This window comes from Cyclopterus lumpus, chromosome 6, assembly GCF_009769545.1.
Source record: "Cyclopterus lumpus isolate fCycLum1 chromosome 6, fCycLum1.pri, whole genome shotgun sequence".
NCBI classification, from domain to species: domain Eukaryota; kingdom Metazoa; phylum Chordata; class Actinopteri; order Perciformes; family Cyclopteridae; genus Cyclopterus; species Cyclopterus lumpus.
Window position 1 is genome coordinate 7,653,575 of NC_046971.1, and position 17,148 is coordinate 7,670,722.

General features: G+C 42.5%; 2 protein-coding genes across 2 annotated transcripts in view; one reads left to right on the plus strand and one right to left on the minus strand.

Moving 5' to 3' along the window:
* Positions 1-442: 442 nt before the first annotated feature.
* On the minus strand, positions 443-3,149 carry LOC117732425. The gene is made up of 6 exons (XM_034535360.1): positions 2,840-3,149; positions 2,577-2,664; positions 1,812-2,117; positions 1,445-1,714; positions 966-1,077; positions 443-869 (listed from the first exon to the last, which is right to left on the minus strand). The coding sequence occupies exons 1-6, from the start codon at positions 2,849-2,851 to the stop codon at positions 743-745; spliced, it is 915 nt and encodes a 304-aa protein (XP_034391251.1). The 5' UTR covers positions 2,852-3,149; the 3' UTR covers positions 443-742.
* A 9,376-nt stretch (positions 3,150-12,525) lies between these two features.
* Positions 12,526-17,148, plus strand: part of LOC117732355 (A disintegrin and metalloproteinase with thrombospondin motifs 20) — a 71,527-nt gene continuing 66,904 nt past the window's right edge. The window contains exons 1-3 of the mRNA XM_034535254.1: positions 12,526-12,616; positions 12,785-13,146; positions 16,849-17,017. Coding sequence (XP_034391145.1) covers positions 12,526-12,616; positions 12,785-13,146; positions 16,849-17,017 — 622 coding nt within the window. The remainder of the gene's footprint in view (positions 12,617-12,784; positions 13,147-16,848; positions 17,018-17,148) is intronic.

A 17,148-nucleotide genomic window follows, 5' to 3' on the forward strand; every position in this document is an offset into this window, starting at 1 on the left:
CCATTTTCACTTGATGGCCTCAAGTAATCATGATCATGGTAGCTTTTGAAAAGCTGCATATCATCGTTCCTTTTCTTATGCCAGTAATCGTGTCATTGGAGGCGGTGCCACTATTTGTAATTCATCCATACATTATTTAGTTTAAGAAAATAAAAGCTTGGTTAATTAATTGACGAATAAACAATAAACAGTTTGAGGGGATTTGAACTTGTTGTGTTATTTTGTGTCTGAAACCTTTTTTGCACATTATTGGGGCCATGCGATATGAGAGGAAGTTAATCACTGTTACACAATCTCACACTTCTAAACACTTCTTAGAAATGCCTCTTCTTTTTTTTGTTTAAATACAACATGGTAAAATATCTTGAAAGTGGAATATTATGAATTCCACATACAGACTTGACTGCCCAGTATCTGGTCAATATCAAAATAATAGTACTCATTTGTAGTTCAAAGATTTAATGAAAATTAATAAAGGAAACAATACATAACTCAAAGACTAAAGCAATTGGGTCTCAACGAGCAGTAGGACATTATGGTCTGTGGCGTGTCAAGACTTCTTTGACTTGGGTGGCCCAACAGAGGGCCTGATTTATGCCGGCTTAGCATGAAGTATGTGCACGCACACAAAAGCAAATCAATAGCATTTATTTACCATTTCTGTCTCTTACTTACTTATTACTAACATTACAGTATCTAACGGTTTCTAAAATTCCTGTACTTGAATATAAAAGATGGCCAATCAGATTTCTTGGGTGGCACAAGCCCTGGCACGTCGTGTAATAACACTATATTCTTGCCCATCATCTACTTGATTCAAGGTAGCATAGGTCGTTTCATCACACGGTTCCCTCTGTTGACTCTTACCCCTGAAAATGGAGAATAAAATATTGTAAAAACGTAATCCTTTTGATTTATGGACGTTAGTATTCGGGTGTGCAATCAAGGTCATTTCACATTCTCACCATGTGCAGGTGATCAGGGTGGTGAGGAGGACCAGGTTCACACTTAAAGACACACCAGCAATTATCCAAGGAAGGGCCGCATGCGGCTTGGGATTCATACCATCAGACCAATCTAAAGAAATTCATAGTTTGAACTCTATTAAAAAAACAATGTAACCAATTTGCAGCTTTCAACAGCAGGTCAGCAGCAAGTAAACATTTAGTGTTATCAAGGAAAGCTCTCTAAATCCGCTGTCTACCATTCTAGTATCAAACAACGCAATACTTAATGTAGATCATTGAAACATGAGTGTTTACCACTCTTTGCTGCATAATGCTTATTTTGATATGCATTTTAAATAAATTCACCATGTAACAAATTATATATTTACTGAAATGAATCATTTAAAAATGTTAACTGTCTTGTTAAGGATGTTTTAGAGGAAATGTCTTGCATGATGGAAACGGAGAGAAAGCGGTATATGAAAAAAACGACTCACTGTTGTTCGCGTAGTTCAGGAGCGCCGGTTCATACTCGATCCGGCCCAGTTCGTTGCTGCTGATGCATTTGATGGCGTTGTGGTCGGCAGCGAGCATCGTGATGGTGCTGTGAACTGTCTGGATGTGGCTCCAGCTGGTGACTGAGAAGTTGGTGAGAGAGTCACAAGGCCAGGCGATCAGTGGCAGAGGATTCCCCCGACTGATGCACACACAGACCACAAGCTTCCCTTCAACCATGCACTGGGAACCGTTTTGGATCTTAGGAGGAACTGAAAGAAAGAAACGTACTTCTGAAATTACTCGAGTAATTTGTATGACCAGTATAGAGACGAGTCGGGGGTTGGAAGCATGTCACATTGTACTCACATCTCAAAGTCAAGGGGACGGTTGTCTTGACAACCGCGTGATCGTAAACTGCCACACATGTGATGTCGGTGTTGTGGTCCTCGGCGATAGGAGTGAGTTTTAATGTATTAATAGCCTTATAACAAAAGTCCACAATTAAACACAGCAAACTATCGCCATGTAGCGATATGGATTGTCCATCCGCTTTAGTCCATTCCCAGTGGACCTGTGGGCTTCCGCTGCATAATGCTTCAGTCGTACATGTCAGTGTGCCAGCTTGTCCCTCCGCCATGGTAGAAGTCCACACAATTGGTCTCTTGGTTAACTCTGAAAATAAATAAAATGATAACATTGTCACCTGTTGCGAGCTACTTTCCTGTCAATTAGCTGAGCCTTTGAGAATGCGGTGGGGGTTTTCAGAAATAGCTAAAAATGTTGGTAAAATAAATGTATTGGCTTTCTTTAAGTGTGAGATGAGCATATCGATACCATTCTCATGTCGCGCATCCAGAACCGAGGTGCAATCAAGCAGGGGTAAACGTCTCTTATTGGTTTAGTCCATACACAAACAAAATGTAAACAATTTAAATAATAAAATGTTGAACTATTCCTTTTTAAGGCTGCTGTTTTTTAATTTTTTAATTTTTAGGTCAACAGATTCCCCTTGAATGTGTGAAAGGAAAAGAGTTTTCAATCAATTTGAAAGCAAAATTACAACAATGTTCCTAATGGTTCAATGTGGAATGTATTCATATTTAATGTATTTGGAGTTATAATGCATCATACCTTTGATACAAAGCCTTATGCTCCAAGCCTCAACAAAGAGGCAGAGAATCACCGAGTAGATCAAAGTCATCCTTGTGTTCTGGAGGAACTTGGAAGCACATTCATTGTTGATTAATCAATGGAAAACATTACATTTGATAATCAAACTTATATGTATTTGTCCACTCAATATATTATATTTTAACACAGCACTATTGTATTTTTTTAACATACATATCAACTATTAAGGAAACGTAGTGTTAGTCTACAACTCATGAACTCACCCCGCGGTCCATACTGATCAGTGTCGTATTGAGCTACGATAGTATTTCTTTCTTTTTTTTAGCACTCTGATGATAACTTCCTTTTTGTTTTCAGCAGTCGGAAGTCAAATTCACAACACCTCAACACCAGCTCTGCACAGTTCACATGCACTTCTGCTATTTGTTTAGTGGTGGCTCATCGCAGGAAACACCGCCTCCATTTAGCTGCTATCTCTGCCTTCTCTCACACAAAAAAACTATAAAATGGCAGAATGGAACATTGTCAAAACAGGAGAGATCCTTCTTTAGTTTCTTTCCGTCCCACAGTAGACGTTCTAATGTTCATCAGCCAACAAATACTGCTGCCTTTTTCCAGTTCAATAAAGATTGAGATCAAACATTGCGTGACTTATACATCCTCATTTCCAAGGGTCGTGGGGCTGAGAGAAAGGGGTGTATGTGTACACACTGTCTGTGAGCTACATCTGTTTTGAACACTTTTACATAATGTAAAAATGATGAATGAGAATCACCTTTTTAAATGTCAGTGTAATGGAGGACTTTAACTTGAATGTGTGTCCTGAAAACCAGAGAGCTAGTTTATGTGTAACGCAATGCTCTCAAGTGTAGGAATGGAGCGTCAAGATCAAGTAACCCATGAAAGCAATCGCAGATTTTCTCCACTCAACCTCGTCTGTTTCTGGGCATCCCGTGCAGGACGTGAACCCTCCCCGCCACACTCTGATTGGGCGGTGTTATCTATTTCCACCCCATGTGACGCTCACTGTTATTTTTGTTTGCTGGTCACAAATAGTGCAGCAGTTGTCCGGGCACTCAAAGTAATCCTGTAAATTCTCCTCTTCCTTTCAAACAGGTGGATATCAATTATTAAATGCCATAATGTGTCTGAGCACTTGTAAATTAATGCAAAGCTCGATTTATATGCACAAAAAGGGTGTGCACAAAGGTGCTGGTTTGGAAACCGATTCTCACCGTAGTCGATGCCAAACCTCACGAGGGAACAGGAAATGTAAGTGTGTGTGTTTCGTGTGTATAAACAGAATAGATGTCATCTCGAGGGCAGCAGGCCTTCAAGTTAGAAGCCAGTGGTGTAAAGTAATCTCTGAGGAGATGTATAAACATCACCTGTTAACCCTGACCCATGCCAACGGATTGAAAAGAGAGGGTGGTGTGGTGAAAGAAGGAACTTATATGCTGTATGTATGTATATGGGAGACGAAACACTGGGGGCAAGAAGAAGCTATCATTTGGGAAACCCAGGTCACTGTGTTTCAGAATCGGCTTTATTGGCCATGTGTGTGTACACATGGATGGCTTTGGACTCCGGTTACACGTTGCTAAACAAGAGAAATATAAAAAGGACATTAAAAACAACAGAGTAGCATTTAACAAGTATGTAGAATATAAAAAAAACTATGACAATGTATTTCCTGACTTTCCAAGAGTTAGAAGAGAAGATCAATACTACTCAGGTTTGTATGTTTTCAAAGTACAAGGAGAAATGCTATACACAATCCACTTGTTAACATGCTGTATCTCATTGGTTGTAATGCATACACAAACAGTCATTTACAAACATAACTGTTTGATTTAAGGCAGTTATGTGCTGTAACTTTTTCTTTGCCACCAACAGCTGGACAAAGTGATCGCATAGAAGTGCTGAGTGGACGGATCTCCATGTTCATCAAGATCGGTGACACAGAGTCGCTCTCTTACAACCACAAATTGTCCTTTTTCCATCTGTCATTGAGTACAGATGAAACAAACGCGTTATGATGTATTGGTTAGTAACAGAGCCAGGCTGTTCCCCCTGCTCCCAGTTATTATGCTGATTCATGGCTAATCACCTTCTGGCTCTTGCTCTATTCTTCAGACACAAATAAAAAAATTCCAAGCTAACACTAGACAGTGAATCATTTTTTTATTTTATTTTTGTCTGTGTGTGTTTATTTGAGGCAGCCCATGGATTTGCATTAATTTGTATAATTCATGAAAACCAAGAGAGGACTCTATTATTTTTTCTTGACTCGTGTAGTCCATCACGATACATATACAATATGCATCGATTGTAGTCAAAGTTGCGTGAGCCTATAATGGTAAAACGAATACATTCAAGTTTCTAGAACCATTGGAAAGAAACTATTAAAACAAAAGGCGCTCAATACATATTAACTAAAGAAATGCAAAAGTAACTTTCTCATTTCATTACCTTTGTTACTCAACACTGCCTCTTGACAACAAATCCTCCACATTGTCATGACACATCTGTACTCGGCATGTATAGAAAAAAAAAGCAAATCACATGTGATGGGTTGTCGAGTAAAGCACAACACTGGCCAGAAATATAAAAAAGAAAAAAAAGAGCTCACACCAGGTTCTACTTTCCCGATGACCTCACATGCATGGCTCCATCTCCAGAATTGTATGTGTGTACTAAACTATAAGTGGACCCGCAGAAAGATCCAAGGACCCCCCTACTGGACTGTCATCAAATCACATGAGTCACTGCCCGCTTGGAGCGCACAGCTGTTAATATCCCAAATACTAGGCAGCTGTCTCTGGCATTGGCCTGTGCCACTTATCACGGCCAGATTAGTCCACTATGTGACACGTAGAGGGAAAAGGCAGAGAGAGCCCTGCAAAGTGAAATGGTCAGCATTTTGCCTCCCGGCCATACTTTGAGTCAAACCTGATGAATGCAGGAAGATTGTGTGGAAGTTCTGGCGTTTAAATGTTTCCTCTTATCAACTGGACACATCAAACACGAAAATCTGATTCATTTCATATATATATATATATATAAATATGCGTGCTTCCCATCAACTGCAGTAGGAATTCCCTGCTGAAAACACTTGCTTGTGAGGAATGTTAGAAAAATGTCAGAAGAAATCAGCACCCACTATTTTCTATGGCGGGGATAGATGCACGGTTGGTTGCCTGCAGACAACTGCAGAAAGGGAATACATTTCTCCGTGAAACCTAATCACTCAGAAGAAGTCATGAGACGTTGAGTTGTGAGTGCTGGTATACGTCCTGTCTGTGAAGCGCTCGCATAGCTCCTGTTTAGATCATCATCCCCAATGCATGTATGAGTGTGATGTCTTAATACAGTTTGTGACACCTCAAGTCAATTTAAAACATGATGTCACTTCGCTTGAATTTATTAGTTGTCTCCCCATTTTAGAGTAATTGATACAATCGTTGAATTTGGTCTTCATGACACCTGACCTTTTTTACACACTTGCGGACTAAGCCCCGCTTTTCATTTGAACCTTTTTATACCTATAATGTAAAATATGTGTGCTGTTTTTACAGTAATATTACTGTATTCTCAACCGTTTCTTGAGTATATGCTGTCTACAGTATATTCCTGTTTTACAGCAACTGCTGGATTATTGTCGGATGATGAACACATTACCCATGAGGGGCCCAGCTGAGAATTCACAGAGTCCAGATGAGGGAGTTTGTAACATTGCATATATATTTCAAATCAGACAATTGCTTCCAAACTTAAACCTATTTATTTGGCATATAGGGCTCACATATGGTGCAAATATGGGGCCGGAATAGCACTCAGAGCAGAGAGCAAAAGGGAGGTTGGTTGTGGTTGTGAGACACTATTTTCAAATGGTAGAAAACGCATAAACAATACTTAACAATAGGGGACAAAACATGTGGAGTAGCAACATGAACAAACTGATAATGAATTAATCACTTGCATAGTTGCATGAATAACTCGTACTCAGGGACAACATACAAATGATTAGGAACAAACTTCTCCAAGACAATATGTCATTTGTTTCCAGACGTCAGAATATTGAATATTAGTCGTGCCTGATTAACTCGGATACAGCTGCTAAGTGACACAAAGTGTGGTTAAAGTGGTGCATTATAGTCTTCAGCAATTACTGTATGTCATGAATTTCTTCACGGTTGCCTTCCAATTACATAACATAGTGGAGCATTCAGCAACTAAAGAGCCGGGGGTTGGTGGAGACCAAAACAGAGCTAAAAGGAGACTTTCTAGACAGAAAAATAGCTGGTCAACATGGCAGAGCATCTGGCAAGCGTAAGACCCAAATGTATTTCCCAAATGCGTGCGACTGAAAAAGATGAAGGAGCATGAATATTGGACTTATGTTTGTCAGGTGGCCAGAAACATGGAGCCCAAACGGATGGTAATGTTGATACGCAGCTATACTGGGTGTGTAAATGCAAGCCGTAACAACTTTAAAAGGCCTTAAAATTGCAAACACATGATGTTCAGTTCATGGAATTCTGCCCTCAAGAGACAATAAAACAGATAAATACATAAGTCGTTAAGATTGACAGTTATCTGGGATTTAACTATTAGGAACAGTTTCAAAGTTCGTTCTCGCTTATATTTCCGACAATCCTCAGGAATTCTTTGTCCTGTAACGGATCATTTTATTTCCACAGAAGCTTTTGCTTGTGATGTAACGACCTCAGCATCACGATAATAAACCCCAACCCTTCCATGAAAAGAGGACGTCAAAATACAAGATCTGCATTTGCGACGTCATTTATTTACATGACTACAGTCATCACAATGTCAAATAAATAGCCTCATTGTTTTGTTTCTTTTCGGCAAACGGTAATCTTTCTTGTTTTCTGTCAACCTTTCTTGTTGTTTTGCCATAATATGATGATTCATAAATGAGACGCTGCCAGCGCCGCCGTGGTGAGAGAATGCTGCTTTGACATTGTTTTACAGCTGTCTGCGGGGCTGAAACAGACAATGCCTCACTCAATGGGAGCAGGAAAGAGGTTGACAGACCACTGTGTTTAAAGGGCACTAGGAATTCAGCGGCTTATGAAGCCTCGTTGCGGCAACGGGGGGCGGAAGCCTATTTAGAGGGGGGCCTTAATCTGCGGTGCAAGCCAACACAAGTCTCAGGTGGCCGAGCTCCTTGATCACTGCACCATGAGAACCACCTGAACGGTCCAACAAGGGGGAGGGTGGGAGCAGAGATAGGATAGAAAGGAGGGGGGGGGGGGGGGGCAGTATGTTATGGTAACTCCTTCAGTGACACAGTAACCTGCTTTATACACCCCAGTGATTATAAATAAATAAAAGGTATCCTGAGAAGATTCAAAGTCATTGCACCATGCAGATTATAAAACAACAGGAGGAGTTTAATACACATATTTATCTTACGCCTACTGTGCGATGCTGGAGAGTATTTCCCTGCAGCTCTGTGGAACGTCGCGGTGAACTTGTTGTCAAACACGACGGCCAACGACGCGCTGCGATGTAGTGCAGTTTTCTTCGGTCACCCTCCAGTTCACGGTTCTCCCGTGTTCATGGCACAAAACTCTGCAGAGGAGACCTGTTACACATGGAGAAATGGAGCAAAGACCGGCCCCGGTGCAAGGAGTGGCTGGTGAAGGCCCTGGTGTGGATCAGGAGGTATGGATCGCTGTTATGACTGGGGAGTTCAAACCCAGTGAACCATGAGAGGGAGAGTGGCTCTGGAGCTGTTTGTGCTCTCAGGCTTGCGCTTTGCTCAAGTTTGGGGTAAAGTAGAAGAGGGGGGGGGGGCTAGATGATAAATCACCTGACATGTCAGTGGACAAGCTGCTGCCTTCAGTTAGAGTGTACAGTATGGCTGAGCGGTGCTTTGTACAGTGATTCTTGGAGAGCTCTAAACATATCTGGCAAAAACTTCTGCTGTTGAATTTCCATAATGTTGATTGGGTGTAATGTGATATTAGTTAGTATGGCATTACGTTTGTATGGGTCAAACACCTATTTTAATCCTTTGTCAAGTTAAGTGCATGACGTATCTCCCTGAATTAGAAATAGCAGAGTAGGTTAATTGATGGCAATAATGGAGTAAAAGCACTGTATTGCAGTTATGGCAGAAATCAGTGTCAAATAACTGATTAAGTACAGAAAGATCGAGGCGACATTAATTTTGAAAAATAACTGCTTTCTTGTACAGACTGCATACAAATAGGAAACGTAAGAAAACTGCCAAAGAAATTAGCCATGTTGTGCATAATGGAAATAAAGTATTAAGGAAGGATAAAGCTCGAAATGTCATTTAATGTGTTGTGGTCAGCATCATAACCATCAAACGTCATAAAATACAATGTGCTATACTTGATACATGATTTCTATTGATGCGTAGTGGTTTACCACCATTGATTGCTCCCATAAGGTCACAAACCCTTGGCCACATCTGGGTTTTTTTTTCCCCAAGTACAACGCTCTGCTTTATCCAGTTGTCATTCAAAAGAAATAAGTGCACTCAGGTATAATGGACATCAAAACAAAATGATGGAGCAGGAGAAGAAGTGCTAGTATCATCGCCATAATGCCTCTTAATATCATATTGTCGGTAGACATCAATTGCTTGCTTGGGAAAGAGCACTAATAACTAAACCAAACCTCAACCTCCTCTTTCTCCTGACCTCAACTGTGGCCCAGTCCACAATATATCATTGTAGATTGGAAGCATTTGAGGGGATAAGCACTTTGTTATTAAGACAATGTCATTTGATCTGTGAAGCAATGGCCTCAAAATGTGCACATTTAGAGGCTACTGTTGGCATAACTTCCTGCTGGTCTTGTACGCGATGAAAGCATCACTGGCTTTATGGTGTCTCATGAATATTAGTGCTCTTTACAACAATTAATCCATATGATTGGACTCAATGCAGTGAGAGCACACTCCAAATTGGAGGATTCCACGATGTGAAACGGCCCGAAGCAGACACTGACTCATGCGCAGGGACCCGACCGTACATCTGGCAGAAATTGGGGATGTTTTATCCATTAACTTTGGCATCTGTGGAGAATTAATGAGTATGCGGGTAGCTGCACTAACCCTAAATCAGCTATTGAGAGCAGTCATATGGCTAACTTTAAAATGTCCCTCAGGTGATAAAAGCCAGTTAGTTGCTGGCTGGGTGAAATTAATTAAAAGTGATAGCTAGAGGCCTTGGCACCTGTGTGCCATGCAGTACAAGATCCAATAGGTAACCTCCCTGCAGTGGCTGTTACAGTCTGAGAAAGCTGCACATCTGGGGCTCATCTTTATTTTCACCCCCAAGAAAGGTTCACTATAAGCTTTTCAGAGTTCTCTGGTTCCAATACCATTTTTCATTAGGTGAAAAACATATATTTGAGATCATCGTAAAAAAAAAAAAAGAAAAAAAAAAAGGGTTTATTATATACGCTAAATATACCGCTGTCTCAACTGGGTTTATGTTTGTCAAATTCAATCATCTTTGCACATTCTCACGTTGCTCTTGATGATGAAAGGACAGTGACAGTGGTTTAGTGAAATGAATCGCCTCACAGGAGGGCCCGGAGGCCGGATGAATAGCACATCAGGGAGGCATCAGATGAGTTGCAGTGGCGAGATGAATTACTTTATCTCAGGAGCTCTGAACTCCAGATGCAGCGTCAACACCGAGCATTTGAGTCGACTCCATTCTTTTACAAAAGCCGGAGACCGGAGGAAAGTGGAACATGTGAATCTTGTCGTTTTATAAGCAAGTTTGAACTGTTTCCAGATGTCAGTGTGAACTCACTTATTAAGGGTTTGTTATAGCAGACGTTGACACATTTAGATAGAGACCTGGTGAGGAAGTTCTGAGCTGCATTTATGTAACTACGTAAGAATGAACCCGCATGTGATAAAATGGTCCAATGTTTAAAGAAACAAAACATCAATTAGTTTAAAGAGTTTCTCTTATATATTGTAGCTGCAACTTCAGCATGTGTGTTGGGATGACAGGGACATATAAAATAGTCAGCAAAAACACAAAAAGATTGATGTGGCAAACCAGTGGTTGGGCAACCACTGACCACACTGTGGTTATAGCTGAAATGTGTCCATGAAAGCACTAAGTTCGGCGAAAGAGAGAGAGGGAGAGAAAAAAAAGAGAAAGAACGAGACGACCAAGAGAGAGAGACTTTTAAAAAAGTAATAGCCATGACTTGGGGACTAGATGTTTTGTGTCAAAGAAAGAGCTTACAGGAACCAACCAAAAGTGTTTCCGGTGAGCCCACCGAGTCTAATTACTCACAATGCTGTGACATTAGTCTTCAAAGGACGCGGAAAAACGAGATCCCTTTCACACGTCCGTCAACTTTGTGGAAGACTTTACGTGCTCAAATGATTAACGAGAAGCTGACCACATCGTGGCCAAGGGAGTCGAGCTTCCTCCATGAGATGACAGTGAAGAATGGCTCATAATGCACTGGGCTAATTATTTTTTGTGCTTTGCCTCATCATTTCCCACGAGTTAAATACGACATACTACTGTGGATACATTCATAGTAGACGAAACAATATATTAATGTGCAACGCAGTTAAAACTCAAACTCAAAAAATCAATTGGTAAAGTTGACTCTGGTCAGTATGCAGTATATCAACACGATCACAGACGTGCACTGGTGATATTGCTGCAGCAAAATATGCATATGGTACAATTACACGTATATTGGTGTAGCCTGTATTGAGACTATTATACCACTAGAGATATGCAAGAGGATGTTAAACAGTTCCCAGTTTATTAGGTTCACTTTCCTTTCTTTATAACGCTCTTTACGTTACATGTCTACACCTCATAATACACAAGCAGTGGCAACTATAACACAGTGACTCGACTCCATTGATCTGAAGGGTGTTTGTAATTCATTTATATACATTTCTATCCTGCCCATGGAAAAAAAGGATAATCAGCTTGAATAAACACTTCTCTCTGCCAGTTTCAACACAAGCTCACTCACAGGATGGTAAAAGTGACAGTCTGAAGAAAAAAAGAAAGTAAAGATGTTATTATATGCGGTCTATTATATATAGCACGACCAATACTAGATATGAGGCTGATACTGATGACTTTCTCGTAACTTATTAAACTTATTATATAAAAAAAAAACACTATAAACTGACAATTTGCTCAGAAACCTCAGACACCTCTCACACCTTTCGCTAAATATGGCAACACTATTCATAAAATCACAAGAGATTATGACATAAAATAATTGCATGGCAGTTTGTATCAGCAATAATCACGATCGAGGACAAACCTCAAACCCATAATTCCAGACGATGACTGAGTGCATTTCATTTCCAGGCTTTTTTTTTTTTTTCCTGACACTGGAGCACTCGAGCCTGCCCCATGTGTGGTGGTCGAGGCGCGCTCCCCATTGGCTCGGCCGCCGGTGGGGGCGTTGCTTCGCGGTTTGAGAGCGCTTAGGGTGCACGGGGTGTTCAAGGGATGGCTAAGGGAAAGCGTACTTGGCACTGATCCCTCCTTGCAGTATAGACTGCATTTTACATTAGGCGGCGATTTGTTTTGTAGGGGGGGGGGGGGAGAGGGAGAGAGAGAGAGAGAGAGAGAGAGAGAGAGAGAGAGAGAGAGAGAGAGAGAGAGAGAGAGAGAGAGAGAGAGAGAGATATGAATGTGTCATAAATAGTTTTACAGCAGGGCAGTGGATGCATATGTGGAGCAATGCGATGAGGCCAGTGCACTTTGCAAGACTTGCGCTGCAGAGAGCCTCCGCGGATCCCGCGACCTGTTGCTGACAAGCCGGGCGGGGGGGGGGGGAAAGGGAGAGGGAGAAGGGGCAGCCGGCTCCGGGAGAGACAGAGGGTGACTTGCCTTTGGGGAGACGACAGCCAGGGTTCCTTCGCGGAGGAAAAATCATGCAGTTTGCAATCTGGCTGGTTGGACTAATGTGTCATCTGTCAGCGCTGGTCCGGGACACTTTGCAACACCGATTGCATCCGAAACAAGGTAGTGTGTGTGTGTTTTGTTGCTGTGATTTTAGGAGTTCCAGTGTTTGGGAAACGCATGTGTTTAAGACGTCGGTGCTGTCAGCGTGCATTTGCGTTGATGCCTATCCGCTTTTCTCCCTTTTACCTTTTGTTGTTGTTGTTGTTGTTGTTATTGTTGTTGCTGCAGAAAGCTTCATCAAGCAGCTGTCATCGTACGAAATCATCACGCCGCTGCGCGTGAACGACTTCGGAGAGTCGTTCCCCCACAAGTTGCACTACAGGAGGAGGCGGCGCAGTCTGAACGGGGACCTGTCGGGTCTGCGGGTCTACTACAGGATCGACGCGTTCGGGGACCACTTCCATCTCAACCTGACGGCGGAATCCGGCTTCATCGCCCCCTCGTACGCGGTGACACACTTGGGAGCGGAGCAGAGCAACGCCGCGGACTCCCACTCCCACGAGCCGAGCGACATGCGCCACTGCTTCTTCCGAGGGCAAGTCGACACCAGGAGCGAGTACCCGGCCGTGTTCAGCCTGTGCACTGGCCTCGTGAGTATAAAGCTTTCACAAGCTGGGAGATTGCTTTTAAAAAAAAAATATATATTATTTTTTATTTATTTAGACGCTTTAATCGAGCGATGCTGACAGGTCTTCCACCACATGCATGTCCCCCATAACAAGCAGGAGAAAAGAAAGAAGAAAAAAAGTGCAGTGTGTGTGTGTGTGTGTGTGGGGGAGAGAGTGCAACAAGAGCAAGTGTGACTGGACACATGTCACCGGGGAGGAGAGGGCGCAGTGCTGTCTGTCTGGGCATCAGGGTTGTAGTTGTTGTTGTTGTTGTGATGGTGGTGGTGGTGGTTAGAGACTGGGGGTTGGTGTGGCAGCAAGCCTCCGTGCTACTGAAGTGCCCTTGAGCATGACACTACTTTGCCCTGCTGTGTGACCTGCACTGAGATAGAGGGCAGTGGGATTTACACATTGAAGAGCGTTGGTGTGATGGCTGTGCTTTTTAGTTTATCAACCACTTCTTTGGCGGCTACAATTAACCTCTAAACCTTCACATACAACCCCCCCCCCCCCCCCCCAAAAAAAAAAAAAAACAGCAGACATGCTAAATCTAGTGGTCAGTTAATTGATTAGTGGATCGACTGGAATGCCAAAGTGATTTATGAGTCTCAAACGCCAAACATTTGCTGGTTCCAGCTTCCTAAATGTGCCGACTTGCTGCTTTTCTCAGTTTTGAGTTGAATACCTTTTTGTATCAGAGACTGCTGGTCTGATAACACACGCTATTTGAAGATGTCACCTGAGGTTTCTGGGAACTTGCGATTGGAGTTTTATTTTTCATAGTCTTGTTTCACTCTTCAGAGCTATACAGAAGTAATTGATTCATGGGGAGAAAAAAAAATCCAATCAGTTGACATCATAAATCAGTCTAAAGCAGCTGTTTGCTTTTTGGTTGCCCTTTCATCATATCTTTTAGATCTTATGGGGCTGTAATAGAGTTATTGGGTTTAATGAGTTTATGGCCCCATTATACCATTTGAGGATCCTAAAGTCATTGAGATTGCAGACTCCTGTGTGAGAGAATCTGAGTGTTGAAGGGGATGACTTCATGGGTCACATAAGGTTACTGGTCCAGGGGCAGGGGGTTGACCTCAGTTGCGCCAGCCGGATCCTGCGGGGTTGGGGGTGTTTGGCTGGACTCAGCAGCACAGACAGGAGGATCATCCTCTTGGAGTCTCCCTCCCCGTCAACACCCCTATCACTGACATAATCCTTATTTTAGATAGGTGCCCTGTGTACGGTACCAGGATAGCATGTTGATCTAGTGCATTCTCAATGCATAAAGTGATTGTACTCCTGTTAAGACTTGGCATAATAAAAAAAAAGATGTTTTGTGATCCATGCCAGTGGGAGTTAACTCTCATTCAGTGTACCTTTGGAGAACAGAGACCACCACCAAACCACATAAAGTTTTTTTTCATGTTTATATAACAATTTAAGGCATGAGGTATGCTGGAATGATCAGGGTAATACACTTTTAATTGCCCCTCTGCCCAACTTTGATGTATGACTCGCTTATCCAAACATGTTTGCATCCTTTTTCAAGAAATCTTTGTTGCTTATCCGCATCATCAGTCAATTGAGAATGACAGGACAATGGAGACAGCACCAGAGGCTATAGGGTCATAAATGTGTCCGTATCTGATCACTGGGGCTTGATGGCCATGCACATTTTGTTGGGTTGAGGTCATTAAGGAATAATTAAGCCCTAAAACAAAGGGGTCGTTCTAGAAAAAAGCAGGTTCCCCTTTTGTCCAGAGTTACTCAAAGCCGTCCCCAGGGGGGAATCGGGGAGGGAGGCGGGGATGAGGGGCTTTTGGCCTTTTCAAAGTAAGCTGTGATGGCCAAAAAAAAAAAGGGGGAAAAATGCTGTGAAGAGGAGACAACTGCCAATGAAGGTTGTGAGGAACTTAGGGTCCGCTCACACCGTGGGAAATGTCTAAGAGGAGCTTAATGGAAGTGTGTGGTGAGTCAGCCTGTCCGGATAAATGAGGCTATCTTCATTCCGGCACCGAGCGATGCACCTCTGTGTAAAGATCGGGCTCATGACACCATTATGTCCTGTTTAACTTAAGCGATTGACTGCTACTGTTCCCGTACTCCCACTGGGTTTGAAAGCGTTTCTGTGGGTTTTGACTGAAACAGATGTGTGCCAACATCATTTCTTCCATGTCATGGCGGTGACCCCGCTTCAAATAGGAGTCCCTCAGATGTAAGGTCCAGTTCAGCACCCGCTACTGAACAGCAACCATTGTGTCTGTCCAAACTTTATGCCAGATTTGCTGCTGAGCTAATGCTGGGAAAACCCTGAAACTCTGCCCCCTCCATTGACTACACAGAACATTTGTCTGTTCAGCCTTCGAATTAACACCACATGAGAACTTTAGAGGGGCTCAACTCTAATCGTCTAATTAAAGTTAACTCGCCGTAGATAGGGATTTACAAGATGCAGGTACACCTCTCAGAATCCCTCATTACATTGAGTGAGAAACACGGCACGTGTTAGTTTTTAAGCTGCAACATTCTGCATCATTTAATGACGAAGTACAAAAAGCATCCCGCCTGGCCTCACAAAACACACGCCCTTACTGGGTTCTGTCAATACTCAAGTTGGATTCATGCATTGCATAAGCAGTTTAATTCATCCACACTGGCCTGTCGGAACTGAAGAAATGGTAATATTCCAGGAAAGTTGTAGCACATAGGAAACATTGGGCTCTTGAGTGTGGTTGTTCCTATCCGGTGTCTTGTTTTCAAAAGCTTATTACACTGCAGCGCTCAACACACGTCGCACTCGAGGCCTGTAGCGCTTTTGATAGGTGCAAGCCAGCTAATCCTTCACCTTTCGAAGAGGCGGCATGGAAAGGTACACACATACAGTTTGTACATGTTTTCCATGTCCGATTTGTTTTCCATTGTCAGACGTCCATCACTCATGGGGATGGTTATGGAATAATGCCGCCGTAAAGATAACATTCCGGTGTCCAATGTCCTGTTTAAGTGCGCGCATGAAATTACCATACAAACACCATTGTGCCTCATGGCTGAGTTAGCTAAGAAGCTTTGTGAGGGGCTGAGCTGCCAAATCAATATTAGCATTCCTCTGTCAGCAGCTCTGTCCATGTATGATGATGTCACTCGTCCCAGTGTCATGTCGTGAGGGGAAATGCATTTTCACAGTCGGAGCAAGCCCTCTGAATATCCCGTGCATCAAGGTGTGAAAATGATTTACCGAATCATGATGACTTGCTTATGCATTGATAAATGTATAAAGGGTTTCAAATGTCTCATAAGTGGTTGCAATTTCAACAATGACCGATAGTGATAGTGATATACTCTTTGTGAGTTCTTTCCATGTGCACCTGTCAAAACAAAAATGCGCATGTAAGTAATGTGCACACTGGTACCCAAAGGCAACACAGAAGGACTGCAATTAAACCGCCACCTCTTTGCTTGATTCTTGTTGTTCTGAGTTTGGACTCATGGTTTAATGCACTTATTGTAAGTCGCTTTGGATAAAAGCGTCAGCTAAATGACATGTAATGTAATGTAATGTAATGAATGAAACTATGCCATAATCTGTAAATGAAACCTACACACATGCAGTGTAGTATGCACATATACGCAAGCGCCTACTTCATACCAAAGCCAACAACGATGTCCCTTTTCTTTTTCCTGCTCTAGATTGGAACATTTACGACACAACACGGTGAATACTTCTTGGAGCCGCTTTTAAACGCTGCGGGCGAGGAATATGACGAAGAGCACAACAAACCTCATCTCGTCTATCGGCACGAGAGGAAGAGGAACATCTCGTATACTGACAACAACACGGAGCCCTGCGCTGCCTCAGGTAACAGACTACAGACTGCATAAATGCACTGCCTGTAACCACTGTCTGTCTGACTTTCACCCACAAACACTTACTGTACCTTCTGATGACCTGCATTCACCTTCTGAGCCATAGCAATAAACACGGTCCTG